The sequence below is a fragment of the Mesitornis unicolor genome, unplaced genomic scaffold (assembly GCF_000695765.1).
Source record: "Mesitornis unicolor isolate BGI_N332 unplaced genomic scaffold, ASM69576v1 scaffold39686, whole genome shotgun sequence".
In the NCBI taxonomy this organism is placed as follows: domain Eukaryota; kingdom Metazoa; phylum Chordata; class Aves; order Mesitornithiformes; family Mesitornithidae; genus Mesitornis; species Mesitornis unicolor.
Genome location: NW_010191033.1, coordinates 10377 through 33169, shown reverse-complemented (window position 1 = coordinate 33169; position 22793 = coordinate 10377). Strand labels below are relative to the sequence as shown.

At 35.7% G+C, this 22793-nt stretch overlaps 1 protein-coding gene across 1 annotated transcript in view; it reads left to right on the top strand.

The window, feature by feature from the left end:
• The window catches only part of LOC104542343 (protein quaking-B), a gene marked incomplete at both ends in the record, with an annotated part of 43067 nt that extends 25576 nt beyond the window's left edge, over window positions 1-17491 (top strand). Inside the window, one exon of the mRNA XM_010186611.1 lies at window positions 17348-17491. Within this exon, the coding sequence (XP_010184913.1) occupies window positions 17348-17491 (144 nt within the window). The remainder of the gene's footprint in view (window positions 1-17347) is intronic.
• Window positions 17492-22793: the final 5302 nt, after the last annotated feature.

Here is a 22793-nt window from a genome sequence, read left to right as displayed (position 1 = left end):
ACAACCTCTTATGTACTGGGTCTAAGCATCTAATTATTTCTTTGCTGGGGACATTGCTCAGAGCTTATGTTGTGTTTCTCCTGAAATTACCACTTTTGCCCTTAAATTAGTATTTTTTGCTCTTATCTGAAGGCTCTATTGGAGGTACAGGAAGAAATTATCCTTCTCTATTGCTGAAGTTTTAAAAATTAGTCAGCCTCTGAGTGCTAAAGCTTGTCAGGAAACTTGACTCCTTCAGGTATCTCAGGCTGCAGTTCCAGGGCTGCTCTTAGGACATTTAAGTCAAAGTTTGCTGTTCAGTACCCCTCACAGCCCTGCCTAGGCATACTTTCTACCTTCCTTGTGATAGTTACTGGTGGTGGCAATGATGTAAATTACTGTGATGACCTACTTCAGTGCTAAGCCAGCTGAAAACTAAAGCTGCAAAATTCCTGTTGCTTCGTGAACTGGATCGCAGGCACTTTAGTATCTCAAGGTGGAACTAGCAGCATGGGCTTATAATAAATATCTTAAGCTGTTGTGTGACTACAAGCTTTAGACAAAGTGCAGTAATTGGTCTTGAATTAACTTAGCTGGATGACTGGGGCTTCTTGGTATGCTGTGAAGATGACACTTTTCACATCTTCAGATTATAAATGCAGGGTCTGCAACTTTATTTTTAGACACGAAATATGGAATGTACTGACTTGAAATACCTGTTCTCTCTACCACTAGAGAACTTTTTGCTGTGTTTAATTTTCTTATTTAAAGATGCAGGCATTTGGAATGAACCAGAATTTTTTTGAATGTGAATGATGCTAGATGGGTGCTGAGAACTGGGAGGCAAAGTTGTGAAACTGTACACTTGGGTTTTAGTTCTTTGAAGTATCAGAGCTGTTTTTTTGGGAAGGGCTGGAATTTTTCAATGTTTTTGGTGTCTTTTTCCTGTTTGAAAGTAGTGAAGTTAATTTGTGGCATATCTGGATGAATTCTTAAGTCATAATACAGTGTGAAGATTAAAATGTAATAGCAAATACTTAGAGATATTACAATTGTAGGCTGCCAACAAAATTAAAACAGGGAGAATATTAATGACAAGTAATGTGCTGACACTGTTAATTCTTACCATGCTTCTTTGAATGCTTTGTAAAGAACCTTCTTCAAACCTATTCAGTTAGGAAACTAGTTACATTTTTGGACATTCCTCTTCCTTGTAAACAATAAAAAGAGACATAATTTCATAGCAATATAGGATTACATGTATTTGGGGCAGTTGGGCTCAACTTCTCTTTTGGGAGGTGGGGAGAAATGTGCTACTCCATGTTAGATAGTTACAATGGGGACAGGAACGAAGCTAGATTTTGGTCAGCTAATGAAGGAGTGTAGTTCAGTGGGACAGAAAAATGTGCTAGTGAATAAGCTGTGTTGACCCTAATTAATATCTCTGCCAGTTTGAGAAGGGAGAGGAAGGGAAAATGGAAGTGGCCAGGTCGGGAAGTGGTAGGTCAGCATGTGTCAGTTGACAGTAAAGCTTTGTCATCTGTTGGAGATGAATTTTGAACAAAGGGATTATGCTTGTGCTTTTCTGAAGAGTAGAAAACATTTAGAATGAAGGAAGCTGCCTTTCTTCTAGCTATCTCTCTAGGGTGTGAGCAGAGCATGTAATTATTTTCGTTCTCAATTCATGCACAATGCTGTCTTATTTTCTAAGATGGATGAAGCCATTGTAAACGTAAGAAAGGCATGCACATAATGACCTTTTCTCCCCAGCCTTACCATCTTAGTTTGACTTTTATTATTCAGAAGTATATTAATTTAAACTGTAAAACTTTGGTTTGATTTTTGTGCGGGCAGATAAGCATGCAGTCTAAAACCGTATATAATGGACATTTTAACAAAACAAGTTCGGAACTTGTCTTTGAAAGAGTAGAAGCAGTTAACTTTTTAAAATAACTTTTTGCATGTTTCTGATAGCGTACTGGAATATATTAAAAATTGTTCACTTTAAATGTCTCCAGGCTTGGTTAACCATCAAGGATTTACTTTGCTTCTGTGGCTTCATACTGTAATGACATTCTGTTTGGTTCTTTTACTCTGTGCAGTATTTATGCATGATATTTTTCTCTTCATTAATATCCTTGTTTAGCTGAGGGAAATGGGTAAATCTGCCTGTGCTTCTCTTTAGGCACCATGTTGAAAAAGCAGAACTTGAAATTTTGCATAATTGAATAAGTCTTAATTTTCCACATTACGGTGACTTGCAGTGGAGCTGTGTTAATTTGGTTAACTGTAGTTTTTATTCAGTTTGCACACTTAGTTTTACTCAATATCGTGCATATTGAAATGTCAGCAAATTCACTGCTTAATGAGTTGACTTTTTTTAAAATTGCATTTCTTTGGTGAATGTTTTCGTACATTTTACCAAAATCTGTGGGATTCAAAAAGTTCATGTGAGACTGGATGTATTTTTGGAAGAACGCTGTTGTCTTCTAAACACATACTATATAAAGAACTGATAGTAGTGTATAGTATTTTAAACGAACTGAAAAATTTGTGGTTTTCAGCTCATTAAGTGTAGAAAGCAACTAAAGAATTCCAAGCTCCAACCTTAAGGAAAGGTTCAGCAAATGACCAGAAAGGTGTCTGGGAAAGCCACCAGTATAGGCTGCAGTGTTCTAATTCCAATTAATCATTAAAGTAGTATTGCTGAATAGAATGACCCACTGGCTTACTGTTGTTTTGTTTTGCTTTGCTTTGTTTTTTACCTCTGGATTGATGTCACTGGAGAGGTAAAGGGAGAGACTGATCCCAAAGATCCATCATCTCTGTACTGCAGGAAAAGCTTCCATAATATATTATCAGCAGTATTCTTAAGACCTGTTTAATATCAGTGCCAAGCTGGCACTCAGTTGTATGGTCTTTAACTGGCATGACTATTACTACATTTTAATCTAGCCTTGAGAACACATGCCACATGCTGAATGCCTGTCATTCTTATCAGTCGAGTTGTTGCATGAAATTGGTCATAAAGAAGGTTTGGAACAGTGGTCACACTTTGAGTTATCTAGATAGTAACTTAGGTGTGTAAAATTCCATATAATTGTAGCAAGGATTTGAGGCAGCTGCTGCAATAAAACAATATAATTACAGACTGTGCAAGGTTTCAATCCTAAATACATGGGAAGTTTGTGCGCTGAGATAATTTGAGGCAGTAGTTCAGAATTCTTTCAAGGACTCAACCTTAGTTCTTTACTGACAAATTTGGAGTTTTCTGTATTCTCTATAACAAAATTTTGTTTTTAAAGTAGAGGTTTTAGTTAATTTGCATTAGTATCTTGCCTGTTACCTTCCATTTGTCTTGAACTGTTGTCCTGGTTGTTTGTTTATAGCTATATCTGTTTTGTAATTGTCGCAACTTGAGTAAACATAGAAAGAATGAAACTGTTTCAGAAGGAGGAAGTAAAATTATGAAAAACCAAATTTATAGAAACATATGCTTGTGCAGTCACTATAAAATTAAATTATTATAGGTTTAGAGTAGACTTGCTGTGTTTTAATAGCTGTAGCAAAATAATAGGAGAATTGAGATAAAATGTAAGGCTAGACTGTTATTACTTAAATATGTTAAAATCTAACAGTCTTAGCAATAATGCTATATAAAATGCTATAGAAATGCCATATTATTTGTTCCACTCAGTACTGTACTACTGATTGTAGTCACTGTGTTGAAGAAAAAGTTGAATAAATCACGTACAATAACATACTATACTTAACTATTTATGCACTGCTTAGAGGTTACCGTAGTATGAATCCAAAGCAGACAACACAATCTCACATGGCCCGTTCCTCAAAAGAAAAAAAAAGGGAGGAAAAAAAATTTACAAAACCTCAGAAGACCTGCATGAATGGAGGCTCAACCTGAATAAAAACATTGCTGTTAACTGATGAGCTTTCCGGCTATGGAGCAAATCAGTTAGTATATGGATTAGAGTGACCCTGAAATTCAGCTTTCCAGTTGTTTCCAGTTGGTAAAGAACCTCTTACCTCTCTGGACAACACAATATACTTGGTAACATGCTGTGAACTTACGTGACCTGTAGCATAATGTCTGTTTAACAACAATATTGTGTGGAAAATTGAGTTTGCTACGTTAGTCAATGAATGTGACTGTTTATCTTCTCCAGAAGACCCATGGACTGTAGAGGGGGCAACTGTTTTTAGAGCAGAGCAATGCACCTTCTAAGTGGGTGAAGAACCATGGGCAGTTACCTGCTTAACACTACCTGGTCACTAAGATAAAGCCCTCTGTAGCAGAGTTTCACAAGGCCTGCTGACTGCAGAATTAACTCTGAACGTAATTTCTGGTCTCTCTCTTCTCTAATCCAAAAATGCAAGGCATCCTTATAACAATTCTGTAAATCTGAAATTTCCAGAGCTTCGTACTGTCGGAGAAACCACTGTGTGAAGAAATGAGAGCGCAAATAACCGAGTGACACATTAATTATATAATTTGTTAGTGGAAAGCACTCCTAAGCGAGATTTCAAAAGACTTCCCCTCGCAAAAAGAAAACCACCTTATGTAATAGGACAGTATTCATGCTGCTGTGTGATGAACAGGGAAACAGGGCCACTGAAACCCAGCTGTTGTCTCCTGTGAAATTACACATTTTTTAACTGTTAAGATGGCAAATTCAAATTAGAAGGTGCTAGAATTCAAGTTGCTAGTTACAACCTTTTTCTATAAATGAACTTTTCCTTTGAGTTGATCACTCTTCTGAGTGACTATTTTTTGTTCTTTACTGCACCCTTATTTAAATAAATTGGACATAGGATGTTAATTTCTCAGGTAAGCAACTGAGATGTAATGTTTGAAGTGGAAAATGTTGATTGCTTTGCACATCTAAGTAGAGGTGAGTGGAAACTGAGTTTATACTTAACCTTTTAAATAGCAATTTATGTAGTATAGTAAAATTACCTTTGACACGTGAGATGTGTCCAGAGTTGCAAGCCAGGCAGTCAGAGTATGGGGCTCCCTCATCTTCACCCCCGGTTGTGAGTGTTTGATGTGGCAGGAGAGGGACTGAGCCATGCAGGCTGCTGGAGATGTGACTGATAACTGGCAGCTTCCTACAGAGGGATATGCCTGGGTCCTCCTCTGTGCTCAGTCTGCTACTTGTGGGATGTGTCACTGAGCCAGCTCACCTTGCTAAACAGGCAAAACCTAATCTGCCAGCAGCAGTCTGCTGCTGTGTTAAACTGGCTCTAGAAGGGTCCAGGGAGAGCTGTTCCTGGTGCAAAGGAGAGGGAAGAACTCTGCAGGCCCAGATGAAGGAGAAAGGAATGGAGCTGCTTGTTTGGGTGGGAGTGAGCAGGTGTCATTGCAGCTCTGATGTTGAACTTAAGTCTGCGGAAGAAACCCTTTATATGAGAAAACTCAGAGTAGTTCAGCCTTGTGATTTCCGATTTTCCTTCTCTGAGGTGACTGTGTAAGATCAGTGCTCTAATTATATGCTCAGACATTGTGTGTAAAGCAGGCAATATTCATTTACGCAACCACTTATGAAAAAGTTTGGTTTATATTTAGCGCTGTGTTTTCTTGTTAGTATAAGTGGTGATTTGAATCTAATTATTCAGGATAGCATTTAGCTGCCTAGGCACTTGAATCTTCTTGCCATCCCTGCAGACCTACAGGAAACAGGAGTGATTCAGGCATCTGCTCTTTATTATGCATCTTTAAGGAAATCTTCAAGGCAGATTCATCCAAGGATTGAAATCAGAAAGGGAGAATAAGAAAAATATTAGGTGTAATCATATCAATGATGATACCCTGTTTACATTAAGGTCAGGATTCCTTAAAGCACTTCATCTTATGTGTGAGATCTGTTGTAACATTGATTACTGCCCCTCACCTCTGTTTTTTGCAGCCTGACTGAGCATGCACTTGTCAAAACTCACAGTTATTGTTAACTTACACATTTATCCAGAACAGAAAGAGCCATTCCCAAGCAGCATTAGATAAAGGTTTTGAGCTAAAGCTCTGGCATTGCAACCATGTCAGCTTGGACCTGGCAGTAGAAGCAGCTTTGCTTTTCGCAGTACAGCCTCTTTCCTGCATTTTGTTGTGTTCTTGTAGCCCAGCAGTAAAGTACTATTGGCAAAGTGTCACTGATTAAAGTATTAAAGTTCCTCTCCTTCCTCTACCCTTTCCCCTGCCACTGAACTAATCTAAAAAACCATATGTGATGAATGTTTAGTTTATCTCTCTTAATTATTTTTTTTTTAAACTTCACTTAGCAAGAACAGTTTCTGTACAACTCAGGAAGTTATTCAAAGTTTAACTACTACCAAGGTATGTTTGGTTTGAGTAATGAGTCTCTTATTTTTGTTGCTTTGACAAATAGTAAAAAACCTAAAGTTCACAATGTCCTAAAATAAAGCTAACAACGTATTGCTATAAAAGTAATTTTATTTTACATTACAAGTCATCCAATTTTAAAGAAACAGTGGTAACTTGATATTCTTAAACAGAGGTCACAACTTTTTTGTGCATACAAAGTAAAAACTGTGAAGCTGTTCTGTTTTTACTTTGTTGTTTTTTTTTTGTGGTGGGGAGGAAACAGGAAAGAGTTTTCCTTTTGATTTCTTAAATTTAGCTGGCAGTTCTGTGCAGAGTTTCATAACTGTACCTGAAACTTCTCTGTAACATTGCAGGTTAAGAGGTAGTACTTTTCCATTTTCTTGGCACACTGAGGTTATGTTAACATGTTCAATCTGAGTTCGTTAAAATGTTCTGTAGTGATATCTTCATATAGTTCTGTGCAAAGATTTGGAGTGAGTGAAATTTCACATTTCTTGCGAAGTGTTAAGCAGTTTCTTAACAGATGTTAGGGAGGTTAGTAATCACGTATTATTGTAAATGTTAACAGCATGAGAAAATGGGGAGGAGTAGTTCTTTCTTAAAAGCTTACAATTACTTTGTGACTAAAAAGAGTGAAGGGTTGGCATGAATATATTGTCATTTTACCAAGTTGTCTTTACCATATGCTCCCTTAAGACCTTCACCACAATTTATGTATTTATATTATATTTATGTTCCTCATATGTGAGGCATGCATGTGCCTCATCCTTAAGGAAAGGCTGAAAGCAACGTGGTTGGATTTTTAAGCAGAGGCTGAGTCACTGGACTCTGGAAGTGATATGCAAATGGAGATTAGGAAAGCAGAAGTGTGGATACGTTGGCATTAAAATTCGAGGCTGTAAGCAGCTCTGTTTATTCCGATAGCTCCAAAAGGTCACTTAGCTATTACACTTTTTCCCTTTGTGTTTCTATCTCCACTTTTTCTTTAACAGTGCTGTAAATTTAGTCTGAAACAAAAAATAACTGACTAAATTAGTCATTGATTCCTAATTATTTTTTAAAATTAACAAGTTTATGTATCGGTTAATGTAGCTTTGTCTGTTTTAACATAAATCAGTGAAAATTGCTGGAATTCATGCTTAGATTAAGCAAGAATAGCACCTGAATAAAAATAGTTTTATTTTTTCATGACCCTCATGATTCAACATCACTTATATGTGGAGCTATCATAGAAGAGCTAGAGCACAGATGTGGGGAGGATGAGCTTAACTGAGAAATGGATCAATTTAACACTGAGCTCAAATTATTGAGGAGGAGAGTGCTCATGCATTGACCATGTTTGCTTTGCTGTGCAAAGCAGCAATCAAATCTAAGCAAGGCAGAGAGGAAATAAAACATGGATTAGAGAAATAAAAGTGGTTGAAATTCAGTAAAGACGGATGCCACAATGATCTGGGGCAGTTACTCTTGACGAAAGTTGCATAATAGTACTTCAGAAGAGGAAAGAAAATGTTTCAAAAAGTGTAAAGTTATACTGCCAGCCTAAGTGCTGATCATGTTCTCCACTGAATAAAAAAAATATGATTTGTTTTATGTTTTTCACTCTTACACATGGTAGTGACTAATACTGCACTGATTGCAGTGTTCAAGATGCAGAATGCAGCAAACAGTAGTCCAAATTGCAGTCAGGAGCAGTGCTTTGGGTTTGGGTTTTTTGTTCGTTTTTGTTTTTTACTATTAAAAAGGTCTCTACATATATATGTGTAATATTTGGGAGTACTACACTGTGTAATCTAGAAGACTGAGAAACCAATGAATAACCACTTTTTCCCCTTCTTTAACCATTGGTGTATTTAGAATTGCAAAACTATGGCTCAGGTGTTTCCCATAAGTTCCTAAATCATTAAACCAAAGGCTCTGATGATGCTTTCCATCATTTCTGTTCATTGCATAGATGAAAGTAAAAGTTTAATATGAATGCAAAAAGGAAAAACTAAGGCGCTCACCTTGAAGTTGGAAATAAAGGTTCTCCTGAAAGTGATATTTATGCACTTGACCCAGTCATTCACAACTGCAAAAGACTCCAGTGCTATGTAAAATAACACAAATCTTCCTGGTGATGTCTTTTATCATTGGTTAGAGATGCTTTCAGCACTTTGTGTTTTTTTCTTCTTTCTTCTCCCTCTTTGGCAGTGATCTTATGCTTTAAAGGGCAAAGTGGAACCTGCCTTTCTTTGCCCTGATGTTAGGGCACTCCTGGAACATCGGCATGGTGATGTTGATGCATTTTGGGCTGAGGCGGTACTGGGGTCTTGATTGACACTTTGTGGACTAATGTTGCTGGACGGTTACATTGCATTTTCTTGGAGTTGCAACTTATTTTTTAAAGCATCTTGCTTGAAGTTGCCATGCCTTGAATTAGTTTTGGAAAATATATTAGCTTGGGTCCTTTTGGATGTCAGCACTTTCAACTCTCCTAGTTTGGGAATCCCAGATGAAAAACAAGCATCAGACTTTCGGTTAAGACTATTTTGTCTTTCAGCATGTATTTTAGCAGAGTTTTAGACACCTTGGTAAATTTTTGGGTGGAATACGGAGGTCTATGTTAGCAAGGTTAGTACTTTAGTGTTACTAGTCTTCCTCCTGGGTAGAAATATAATGGTAAATTAAAATATAATACGACTAGAATACACCTTAAGCAAAAACTGAGATATACAGAATAATCCTGATGTACTTTCGAGTAATAGTACGTAGAGTTTAGTAATATTATATAGTAAAACATGATGTTACTGACATGGTGATCCTACTTTAATATCTTTTTGAGTCACAGCAAGGCAATAACTAGTTCATAAAAACTGGTCTTTTCTGTATATATTTTCTGTGTTGTTTTCAACATTCTGTTAATGATTGGTAAAATAAAACTTATGAAGTATGTTAAGACTCTAAACTGGATAATTTAATACCTGTGTGTATAAAAGTGCAGGGTATTTAGGTGCTGCTTGATGCTAAGGTAGATGAAAATACTTTTGCCAGCCTTTCTCCCATCTGAAGTTGAATAGCAGAATCAGCTTTATACTGATTAATAACACTCATAAACTTAGAGGCAGATAAGTTTATGCTGAAGTGATGTTAGAACAGTTGCAGGTTATTTTGAATTTAATTTCATTAGTGACTGCTAATGAATGGGCTTGAGTCATGAGTTGAAATAAACTTACTGTCTGGATTTCTGTATTAAAAAACACTCTGAGGAATGTGGCCTGTGTCACAGATGAGGTTTTTCTGATCTACGCCTTCATTTAAAAATGTATTTTGAACTTGAGATTCACAATATGGAGGTGCTTCCCTTCAAAATCCATCTGTTGATAGCCCTAAATGAAGAAGACTACTGCATTCAGGTTTTATTGGTATTTCATTTTTTTCCAAGAAACTTTGATACTTGTTTATGGGTACTATCTCTTTCAGAGTGGTCAGTGTGTGAAAACAGTACTGTGAAATACCTTGTACTGCTTATTCCCTTTTCTGAAAGGTAATGAAACTATACTTGGATATCAGTGTAGTACTGTTTCCATATGAAGTTTACTACCTCAGGAATACTGGTAGCTAAAATTTTAAAACTCTTACCTGTAGTCCAAAGTCAGTGAAATTAGCAGCCTCACTCCTCTGACTAGTTAAAGTTGGATACTTCATGATAATTTTGAGTATCACTACTAACAATTGTATTAATTTCTAACAAATATAGCAAGGTCTTGTGTTTATGCTATGCATTTCATGTGCTAAATTCTCATTTATTCTCTGAGGGATACCTATGCATACAAAACTTTTTTACTTTCGTCCCACAGCAGGCAAGTACTCAGTCTTATCAGGCTCTTGGGTTTTGGTAACACTTGACAATACAGCTCTTATTTTCCACACTGGAGCAACTAAAGACAAATACACAAGAAGAAAATCCTGGAGAGATGCAGTCCTATTGCCCGTTTCACAGAAACTTACCCTTTGCAATGGGGAGTTTTTGCAGGCTCCACAGTTCAGTGCCCAGCTGTGACCAAGCAGAGCAGCGGGGTGTCCGTGTGCCAGCCTTGGCTGTAGCAGGGCCCTTCTCTCTCCTGTCAGCAGACCAAGGTTACTGGATCAGCTCAGGTGTGCTGTGAAGCCACAGCTTTAGAAAGGCACGCTGTGGTGTTTCATGCATGCAGGAACCATTTTGACTGCAGGGCAGACCTGAACTTGAGGTTGCACTTGGTTTGAAGTTTCCTGAGCACAAAGTCTGTGTTGAGACTCTGAGTCAGAGAATAGAATCCTTTTCCGTGTGTTTAAAAATTGGGTTGTTTCATGCCATTGCATTTTTTCAAATAGCTCTTAAAAGGTTTTCTAGATAATGCCCTTTGACAGTGTTTGACAACTACTGGCTAGTTTAATATGAGCTGGAAGATGCCCACTTCTTAATCCAAAATTGCCTTGAAGGAGGTTTAATATACAATAAAAAGGGGTAATTAAAGACATACTAAATAATAGTAATGTGTCTGATATTCAAAACAGTAAGTATATGACTGTCAATTTAAGCAATTGCTCTTGCTTTTATAGGAGAAATATTTGATTGGAAATTCTATATGTGAAGTAAGCAACAGTGTTCTCCCTGAGCAGGTGCTACTCCTTCAGCATTTCTTGTTACATCTTTTTTTTTTTTTTAGCAGTGTTCTGCTTGTGAACTGCTGCCATTAGAAGCTCAGTAGGAGCAAAAGTCTATGTTAATTTGCCTGACTGTAACTGCACAATTAAGGCAGTTTATCAGCAGGGGTTAGGACAATCAGTGTGTTCCGATGCTTCATGTTATAAAATTACTTCTGTTGTTCAAACAGATACTGTAATTAGTGCTTCACTTTAAACTGGTTTTCTGCAGAGCTGGCTTGGAGTTTCATTTGATAAAAGCCTCTATTTTTGCTACTTACCTAAGCACTTCTTTTGCAGGCTACTTCCAAAGTAAAAACTTTTATTGAGATGTTAATGTCAGGAAGTATAGCATGTGAATACATTTATGAATACAGATTTGGGTTTTTTTTGAGGGATGTGTTTTTTCAAGTTTTGGTTATTTGTTTTTCACCAGTCAGTCCTGTCAAGACTTAGACTTACTGACCAAAATGGAGGGAGAAAACTCCATGATTGTGTTTACAATTATTACTACATGCTAGCATTTAATACCTAGTTCTTACATAGATGTTCATCGCATTGCTTCATGTCAGATAGAAGGATGTGTTCTGTCCCTGGCGCATACATAATTAGATTTCACTTAGAATAGCTTCATGAGATACGGTGAGCCAGTTCTTAAGTGGCAATTATGTGTTAAATTATGGTCCCTCATCTTCTCCCTTTCCCAATTATAGCAGTGACCTTAAGTTGGCACTGAGTAGTCCCTTATGATCTTATTCCACTCATCCAGCAGAAAATGGAGGGAAGGGGCAGTGGTTCTGCTGCATCTGCACATTGGCCTGGCTCTCTCTGAAAGAGTGGTGTGGGGCTCGGGCCAGTCGCAGTGGAGGAATAAGAACTGCCTGGTAAGGAGAGTGAACCTTTTCAAGTTGTTGGATTGGACACAAAAGGGTACAAGAAGACAACAGTAAGAGATGACATTCAAATGATTTTTGCTCCATGAGGGCTAGAGTTGTCATGAATATGTATCAGCTGTTGTGGAGTTATTGGTATATCTGAGACTTATAAGTGGTTTATTCCTTGCACAATATGTTACAGAAATCCCCTGTCTTCCAAATGTTTGCTTTCTATGATCTCTGCAGCAGAGATGCCAAAAACTTAAAAATAAAATTCTATAGCTCAGTTTGGCAGAACAGTTACAAGAACAGAAGTTATGTTAAACAACGTAACAAGGCCAACTCTTGTGGCCAGTGAAAGGTTGGGAGTAATGACTTAGTTTAGGGAAAGGAGGATTCTCAGATTCATCTGGCTTGGTTTTACCAGTTCCACTGTGCATCTACACATGAATCCACTATGAATGGCTGAATAATATTTCGGAGTCATTAATTCAGACTTGATGCTTTTACATGGCTACAATACATATCAACTTGTTTTTAAAAGTACTTAAACTATAGTAGGACCTAGATATTGCTTACAGTGACGTTTCTAATCTATAACTTTTTGGTGAAATTTAACTTTTGTTTCAAAATTGCTTTAAATCAACATGTTAACTTAAAACAGTAAATCACACAGCATATTTTAAACTGCTCTTCCAATTACTTTGATATGTATGTGTGAATGGTTTCATTACAGAAAAGCAACATCCACCTAGAACTACTGTCATTTGTATCTATAGCACAATTTATTAGACAAAACGTATTGTGGAAACTTTACTAAATAGCTGAATTTCTTCCTTCTGCATATTTACCCTCCTCCATTTGACTGTGAGAAGTGGCTATGAGTGATTGTGCTGTTATTTATATCTTAGGATAATTTTAAAGTTCTTAGAATGTACTTGTATTAAACCTTTGTACTGTTTAGAGGAGTAAAGCTCTTCTGGTGTCTTTGAATTTTAGTGTTCAATTTGAAATTACATTTAAACATTCTTTCCCTTTACTCTAGCTTTTCTGTGTTTTCTGTCATTCAGTAGGGAGCAGCTTGTTGTAATAGGTTGGTGTAAACAGAATTTAATAACCTATCACTTCAAGATCAGTGAGGATACCAAGGTTCATTCCCAACATTTCCTTGAGCCAGGGGTTTTATTTCTTTAAAAGGCCCCTGCTGTTGGTACTGGGCTGTGTTTGTATTTTCTAGTGGCCAGTAGTACTGGAAATTGTATGAGTTAGAGTAGAAAAAGTGCATAAGGGAAGTTGCTCTTTTTTAATACTATGGGCCATAGTATTCTGAAAAAAATACCATGTGGAAAACTTCCTTCCTTTCTTACCATATCGCATTCATTCTTTTGTTATTGACTAATTAATATATCCCTACCTGTGTATAAACAGCAACTAGGAAAGTATTTATTTTCAGTGTTTATTTCATTTTCCTTTAATGGCATTCCGACAGCTGGAAATGACTCGATTCTACTTCACCAGTTTTTAATTCATCAAATTATTTTTAGTCAGCCAGCCATATTGTGTGAAAGTCTTTAGGTCTTTGTGGTGAGAAGTAAAGTTTGATATTTTTATAAAAGCTCTTGATAAAATATTCTGTGATGGCTTTCTTTCTGAAAATGTTTTCCCCTTTTCACCATTTCGATCTTTTTGATTCAAATCTTTTGAACAATTTCAGTCAAGCTTGACAGGCACTTCTTTCCTTTAGGTTTAAAGATTTTTGAAAACCACTGTCTAGATAGAAGAGAGGCCTAAATTAATACCTCTAGTTGAGGGAAGAGTTATACCAAGTTTTCAGTTATCTGCTTTGCATAGCTTACAGAAAGCTAGTAAACTTGCAGTCTCTTCCTTGTTAAGTCATTAGTCAAGGTATTAAGAAGGAAGCTCTGGGATGGGATATGGAGGTAGAGTTAGAAATGGTCTTCAAGGACTGGGATGCAAGAGGTATAAGACTTGGAATTATTGTGGTAGGTTGAGGGATATGGAAAACACAGGACAAATCAACAGGGAGCTGGACTTCAGTATTTCTTCTCATGGAACAGCTTTTCTAATATTAATGCTTGGCTGTATAGATGCAAGTCAGTTGAATTCTCTGCCTGCTTTTTGGCTCCCCTCTAAATCCCTCCCCAAGAAAATAAAGAATAGTTAGGAAAAAAAACCACAAAATAATCTGTAATTATGTCACTTCTTCTTTTATTTTTGTACAACCAAATTTCTAGGAGCTGTAGCAAGATTTTTTTTTTAACTACCTGATCCATTGACCTTAATAGCAAGATAAATACTGAGCAGTTTCTTCAACTCCATTATCGTGTATAGGTACCCTGAGGATAATGTGTATATGCACAGGCAACAGAATGAAAGCAAAATCTGTTTACAGAATTAGGCTATATTTAAGGATACTGAAATTTCTGCCAAACAAGGAGCACAGTGAAATTTCATTTGCCTGTTATGTTGTTCTTAATGTTCTTTAATTTAGCAGACAAGATAGTTTGGTTGTAATTAAGCTTTTCTAATATTGTTGTTCCCCAAGGTTACAGCATAAATCATTTTACTCTATAGTTTCCTGCATCTTCACTGCCTCCATTTTTCCTGTATAATTCTTCCATAAACAGTCTCTTGGATGCAGGAAAACTTCATGCTGTAAATTACTTCTTATGTATGTTACATAATTTTGAATACATGCAATTGATTTTCTCTTTTTCTGAATCCATTATTCAGGTATTCTGGTTTTCTTGGTGAAGTTTCTTTCTTCTGTGTGCATACCCTTCCTGCTGTGGTAACAAATGTTTTTTAGCCCAAAATAACTCTCATGGCAATTTCGATTACTCCTCACTGCTTTTTCTATAGGTAGACCTGGCAATCAGGCTGAATTGCTCAACATTTGCTACTGAAGGACAAGAGGCAGTGGGCTCACTGAAGTAAAATAAATTACATTTATTATAATTAGGGGATGTGTAACTTTTTGCGAAAAAAAAAAATCTGTTATCTGTTTATCTGTGTCCTATGTGCAGCTTAAAAAAAAAGGATTAAACAAAAAATCCTCATGCTGCAACAGAATGAAGTACAGGACCAATAGTTGAGGTTATGTCAATCTAAAATACTGAACAACAGAGGCGATCTACCTTGTTTCACATAACAAAGAAGGTATTTTTCTGTATTCAGTTATAGATGAGACATACGTCCACTATAACATTGCTGACAGGTGGCAACTCCTCCAAATCTTCCAGGTTTTTGAGACTTTGCACCGTATTATTTACATTATGAAAGAAATTGATGCAGCACGGTTAGGCCCCTTTATATGTGTGCTCACACTACGTATAATCTTGCCATTTAATTATGTGATAGCTAAAACTGCATTTAGGCATCCCTTCTCTTTTAGGAAAAGAACTAGCCATCTTACTTGGGAGCACCGTTTTTTGTGTGGTACAAGAGTTGTTGAGGTTATCATCCGTCTCATGTGTTAGTAACTGATACCTTTCCCATTCCAGTGTTGTGTCAGCTCACCACCTGCCAGTGCAAGAAGAGGTAGTGACATGTTCCTTGCTCTGCCCTCTGCTGGTTTAGAAACTGTCTCTCATACATCATACCTCTAACATAATACTTTGTACTGCCTCATAATAATATAGCTTGTCACTGTCTTAAAAGAAAACAACTCCTGCTTTGGATTAAAAAAATAATAAATTGAATTTTTTAAATAGTAATACTGAATTTTTGATCATGACAGAGTGAAGTAAGCTGCAAATACCTTTTGGTAGATAGTTCTTTCAAAGATAAAATTACAGCGGAGAATATGTTATAACTCAGCTGCACTTTGCATCAGGTTGTTTTATAAATGAGGGCTATTTTTCTCTCTTTATTCTCTTTCTGAAATTCAGAGATATTTTCACAGCCACCGTTGTTTAGAAAGTGGCTAAGATAATATTAAAAAAAAAAAAAAATCACAGTAGCTGATAGTATGAGGTAGTGTGTATGTGCACATTACATGAAGAACAGTGGAAAAAATATTCTTCAAAGTACTGATTCTTTTACATAAGTTTTCCATACATCACATTATTGTATTTTTTTCCCCCTTTTTTATCCTTGTCTATTCCAGAAAACATTTCAGACATAAAGCAGCTGAATTAAAGATAGAACATTCTAAGGAACAGTGCTCCCTCGGGTATATATGAATATAAAGTACTGCAAGTATTTGTTGGTATTAAATCTTCAAACGTTTCCTCTGCATGTCTGATTTCCTGGAAGAATTCTAATGAAATCTGGGGAAAAAGACAGATTTACAACTAACTTTACTTGCCTTATTTATTTTTTTTTAATGTGAATTTTGGTTAAGCCACAAATGTTTGTCTTACAAATAGGAGGCTCTTTTATTATGCCCAGGATTTTAAGTTTTAAATAAGTGTTTTTGTCTATGCAGACCTTTTAGATTCAAAAGTTCTAATAAACCTTTCTGTTTACTGAAGTTTTGATTACACACATACACTTTTTTTTACTCTTTATTATATTTTAAATAGTGTAAAATTTTAAATTATATTTCTGGGAAATTTAGCTAGCTTTATTTGCTGTTTAATAAAAATGGAGTTGGAAAGTTTCTTCTGTGTTGTGTTAATTATCTTTTTTTTTTTTTTTTGAAAGACTGGCTACTTGAATGTATCACTTAAATTTACTGATACCTGTTGTTTTAAAATGTTTACATTAAAAAATGTTTTGTTTAGCATGCCCTCCCTTTCCGAAAGCATAACTAAGATTTGACTTTAGGATTACTAACGCTATGGATGTAACAGAGTAGTGTGTAACAGTGACCATCTTGTTACGTGCTCTTTGGTGATTCCAGTATTAGAGTCTTTTCATCTCCCCCTCTCTGCCCTTCATCCATCATCACATGTAGCTCTGCTTTGAAAATTGCATCTTCTGTTCCTTTTGTAATGTTTAATTCTTGAACCTTTTCTTCATGAGTATTTAAAAGCAGTTTTTAACACTGAAGAACTGCTTTCTTTTCCTGTCCTTTGGAGTGATTCAGACGGAGTGTCTCTGGTGTCTGTTTCACTTTTCTTGAAAATATTAGTTTGCTTAACTAGCACTATGTTTTACCTGTCTAACCTTTGAAAGGCTCCAAAGGGCATTGAAAGCAATAGTGTATTTGTAGTACTTCTTGTTCCTTTGTTCCGTGGGAAAGGTACTCTAAGAAATCACTTTTTTTTATAGTCTAAAAAAAATAAAGTATGAGGTTCCAAAACACAAACAAAATCCCCCAAAGGATATTTTGAGGCTTAAGTTCTTGTTAAGTAAACCTAAACCATCTCTGATGTATGAAGTCTTTTCCCACCTTGCTAAAAATACAGTTTGTAGTATTCACAGAATTGTCTACTGCTTACGTAATTGTTTTATACAGAATGTAACAATGCTTCATAGCTTCAATGTTTTAATATTTTTTTAGGAAGAACAGAACCGAGGCAAGCCCAACTGGGAACACCTGAATGAAGATCTGCATGTACTTATCACTGTGGAGGATGCTCAGAACAGAGCAGAAATAAAACTGAAGAGGGCTGTTGAAGAAGTAAAAAAGTTACTGATACCTGCAGTAAGTATTTGTCTGCAAGCCTTCGATTTCCATTTCCAGAAGTTGCTCCTGAAATACAATTAAAACTGTGGCAGTAAGAGTGACCATACAGAGTGGCACACTAAACTGAAGTTTAGATATTATTTTGTAATGCTCTAGTGATCTTTAAAATGTCCCATCCTGAATTGAATTATTCCTCAGAAGAGAATAATATTTTTACGAGATGTTAATATTTTTTTTTGCCTGTGTTAGATATAGATCCAGGAAATTCTTATCACCTTTGAAAAGCAGTGCTGAACTGTTTCAAACACTAGCTTTCTCACCTTTCAGTATAAGGATGCTTCACCTTAAGGCTGGGGAGATAGAGCGTACTATATGATTTGCTTTGAGATTATTCTTACACTTTAAGAAAAGAAGACATGTTTTCTTAGATCATCACATTAAACGCTTTCCAAAAAGAACAAAACCCTTCAGAAACATAGTATCCAAAAACTTTGCTGTCCATATACAGCAGAAAAATAAACATAGTGAAACTGGAAAGTGGGTTGTCTTTCTTATTTCTTGGTAATGTAAACTGCCTTCTGCCCAGCCAGGTGACTTAAAGCCTTTGTAGAGACCAGAATTACTCTGAGAGCCTTTCTCTTGGATCTGCTCTTTATTCTCACACAAAGCAATGTGACTCAGCGTGGCTGTGTAGTGCATCCCATGCCATTAACTTGCATCTTATGCTGATCTTTACTACCACTTTTGTACCATTATAAAATGATAAAAATAAATTATGTATTTTTCAGCGGAGGAAGAAATTTCCATATTATGAGGAAAAATTGAGGTTATCTTGTGAAAAGAAGTAATAGGTGGTATTATAATGACCTAGTCATTTTGGGTGTTTAGTGAATGTTAATAGATGCTAGCTGTGAGGAAACTTGTGGTGACACATGCTCTATAAGCAAATTTATTCAGAACAAATTTTTAAAAATTACCAAAGATCAGGAGAGAGACTTGATTTTTGAATTAACAAAATATGGTATTTTATTAGGCAGGAAGTATGTAAAAAGATCTAATTTAGACTTCTTCATATTGCACATTGTCAATCTGAAAGCAGAAGACAACTAGAGAAGGTAGATCTTCAGAATTCATCCATTAACTTACTAAAGAATTCTTGAGCACATTAGGATTGAGTTTATAGTCAGGATTAGAAATGATAATAAGAAAAGACTTTTTAATATGGGCAGATCTTGAAACTGCTATGTTAATTCTCTAACTGCTGTGCAGCAAATAGTTAAAAAAACCACACAACTCAAACTTCCATATGAAGTCAATTCTAACAGAATTAATTTTGTGAAATGTCTGTTGATTCTTCTACCTTATTTGAGTAATATGGCTGAAGGGTCATGTTCAAGATGACCTGACAGGTCACAAAACCCCAGTATGTCTCGAGTACTAAGGTGTATACTCTGTGTATATTTGTATTATCCTTGAATTCTGGAGCTGGTGTATAGATATGTTTTAAGCCTCAAAAAAAGAAGGAATGTATTAGTAGTTTTTCATTGTGATATTTCAACCAGCTCTTTGTCTTGAAAATATTCTGCCTCATTTAGTAACTTAATCAGTTGGGGAAATTGTGTAATCCTGTTTACGGATTTATTTTTTTTCCCCCTTTAGAAAAGTACAACGCAGAGCTAACTATTGTCCAAGTATAGCATCAATGAAAAACACTTTGTCAGTTCATTTCAATAACATCTTTATGTATTACGTGTAGGCATAAGAGATTTGGGCAGTGCTTATTACATGTGCAGGAGTTAAAGGTCCATTGGATCTCATTTCTGAAAATTATGCCTTGTTGAAACAGGCATGTGTAGTACATACTAATGAATTAATAGGTAGGTGAGCTTGGTTTTTGTGCTACCTATTGCACCTGTTCAATTAGTATAAAAAAAATGGCTGTTTAATCAAATTATGGTTTCAGGCAGTTTGGGAGTCGAAAAATTCTGGTTTAGGATTAAAAGGTATGGATTGAAAGCATCTATGAAGGAAGCCATAAACCTTTAAATAATCAGTGTAAGCGTAAGGGAAATAAGAAATCCTAGCTAATTATAGGAAGATGGGGGAAAATGTGGATGTTGGAAGATTCCAAAGATGCTCTAAAATGTATGAATGGAAAACTGGAAATTCTCTTTCACATGGTGGAATACCTGCAACTATTACTGTTTTCAAAATACATATGAGGGGATTAAAATTCATAAAAATATATCAACGTATTTCTGTTTTATCTCCATCCAACTTGAACAAAAGTTGAGATTATATCGGAGAGAAGTTTCAGTCTCATTCTTGCCATGTAGTGGCAATACTTTGATTTTTCTGAGATACATTTCGGAAAAGCAAGCTAGTGTTAGAGATGTGATTGAGTTGCTAATTTCTTGGAATAGCTACTAATTTTTATACTTAAGATATTAAAAAGCATAATTAAATTTTATAGCAGTAGTTCACAAATAGGCACATTTCTAAAACCGATTTATACTTGAAGGTACTTTGGTGAACAGACACTATTTCAGTAGTAAAGTTTGTTTCTTTTTGTCTTTATGAATCTGGACCACTGGTGATTTTTTTTTTTTCTTGTGAATGTTAATTATTAATTTCCTTTCCCAGTTGCTCTTGAACTTTTACCAAGATGGTGGTATGGTCAAACAGCCTATCTTTAGAAATAAAAAGGACAACTTGAGGCAGAGTGACTGAACAGCCATTTTTTCTCCCTAAGGAGAAAGGTCAAGCCAGAACATTTTTTTTTCTTTAAATAATATTATTATTTTGTATTTAATTTACATTTCTTTGGTATGAAACTTTTTATTTTGACTCTGCTTCATAACAGAGTTCTATAGCAATAATTATTTTCCTCTTCCCATAGTTTAGTGAGATACCAGTCGTTATCTGGACCTGCAAGACCATATGGTACTGCTGCTTTCATGTTTTTCTCTGGTGTAAAACAGGAAGAATAAAGCAGTCTTCAGGCTTTTGGGATCACATTGACCTGTACTGTCCTTATGCCTTCTACAGTGAATCCTAGAGGTTATTGATCTCTCCTCTCTTCATTTTGAGGACTTTGAGAGTTTATCTGTTATTTTTAAAAGTTCAGTAAGGATAGGCAGTTCTCTTGCAAAGGAAAGGCAAAAGATGCTCTAGATTGTGCCCTACAGAATGTAAGAAGAACATGTAGAGCCTGTGTAAGGGGATGTATATAACAATTATGTATAGCATACCAGCTAACAGTGTCATTAAAGGTTTGGAGTTATTCTTTGAAGTCGTGGGCATTTGGGCTGAATTCCTGTGCTGGTTATAAAAAGTGTTGAATAAACTCTTCTAGCTGAATGTGTTTTCAAGATACCCCTTTCGTTATATAGATGACCAAGTCTCTTTAATTACTAATTTGCCTTTATTTAGGATGAAGCACATACAACAGAATTCAAATTCCAGGCAAATACTTTTTACCCCTTTTTCCTTTGATTCCACATTCTTCCTTTCTGAGGAGAAGATCCTTTTTCTGGCTTCTGCTTCACTATTCTAATTTGATCTGGACTCAGTGTTTTTCAGACTCTTTGTATTGCTCTTCCTCTGTCAGGGTTGTAGTTTTATTTGGTTGCTGCCTCCATCTTGTCTGATGACAACTGCAACATAGTATTAGTCAGTGATGCTCCCTGCCAAACTGTGTGTATCATTTGCTATTACGATAATGGAATTTTGAGACTGTGATACGGTAGGAAATATATTTCAGTAGAAGGTTGTTTAGTTTTGCTAGGACATTTGGTTCTTGCCTATAATAGTGATTTTAGACTTTTCAGTCTTTAGTGTCTTTAAATTTAGCTGTATGGTATTGGGGAAGGTATCATTATTTAAACAAAAAAATCATTGAGCTTAACTAAAATAGATACTGTAGCGATATTGATTTTATAATGTCAAAATTCTTAGAGTAGTTTAATGTCAATGGCAATGATTTCTTTCTTTAAAATAATTCAAACACAAATAAAAACATGCTCTATGAGAGATGGTTATTCTTTTAATATGGAAAAAACATTAATTATAACTTAAAGTAGATGGGAGTCAACAAACAAGCCATTATAAAATGGTTCTTTTTATATATTTTCTAGAAGTTTTATGCATTGGACAACAATTACCACCACTCTTTGACTGTTCCCAAGCATTTCGTACTGTTTAGTAATAGATGTTTTACCATTGTAGTTGAGGAATTTAAAAATGGAGTAAGAAAAGGATGAAAAGTAAAGATATTACCAGAACACAGATTCCACACCAAGATGATCTATAAAATAAACACATAGAGAGTATAAATTACCAAAACCTAATCAGCCATTTAATAACAGAAAATTTTGGATAATTCTTGTGTGGAGGAACTGAAGTTGGAAATTAATTTTGTCAATCTTCAGCTCAAATTGAAAACCAAAACAAAACCAACTTTGCAGAGGTACAAAGCCTCAAATGTTAAAAGCCGAAATACCAAACTGGCCTCAAAAGTGCTGGATTAACTGTCCTTTAACCATGTCATGGTTGCTGCTACGACTGTAGTCTGTTTACAGCAAGTTGTTCAGAAGTCTGAATACATCTGAATTACTGAAACTTTGAAATAAAAGAATTAAAGCATACACTCCTTCTTCTAAACATTTTCATAAACAATAGAGAGAAAATAGCTATGCTTAACAAATAATAAAGTAATAAAAAGCAGAATGAGAACTACTGTAAATACCTGAAAACTGCCCAAGAGCCTGAAGCAGTTGCTGAAAGTGACTGAATCTTCTTGAGTTAAGGCTTTACTATTGGGTGAATTTAGTTTGGCCTGAGAGGCTGGCAAGGTTAAGAAAAAAAAGTAGGAGCAGCAAAGAGAATGCTTAGAAGTTGTGTTAACAAGGATAGTATGATAAATACCAGCTGTTTTCAGAAGAAAATAAAGTAACTTAACACTGTAAGATCTGGTATTTTGCTTTGTTTGTAGTGCAATAAAAACAGGCTCACCAAGTTGCATCTGAGTTCTAGATCATGGGAGAAAATGGGGAAAACTGTGCTGATAGTGACTGCCTTCAGTGTCAGCTGTAACAAAGGATGGGACTGGGAAAAACATTTTTATGTCAAAAGATTAAAACATACTCTGTTTCTAAACCAAAGGATTATTATATTCTGTATAGTAGAAGGCAGAGGAATTAAGAATAAAGTAGTAGTAGAAGGAAATCTGGGGAAGTAGGATTTGATTTTCACCTTGAAAATAATATTAGCCATGTTTTTGCTATGAATAAAATAAATAAACTATTCACTGTAACCATCA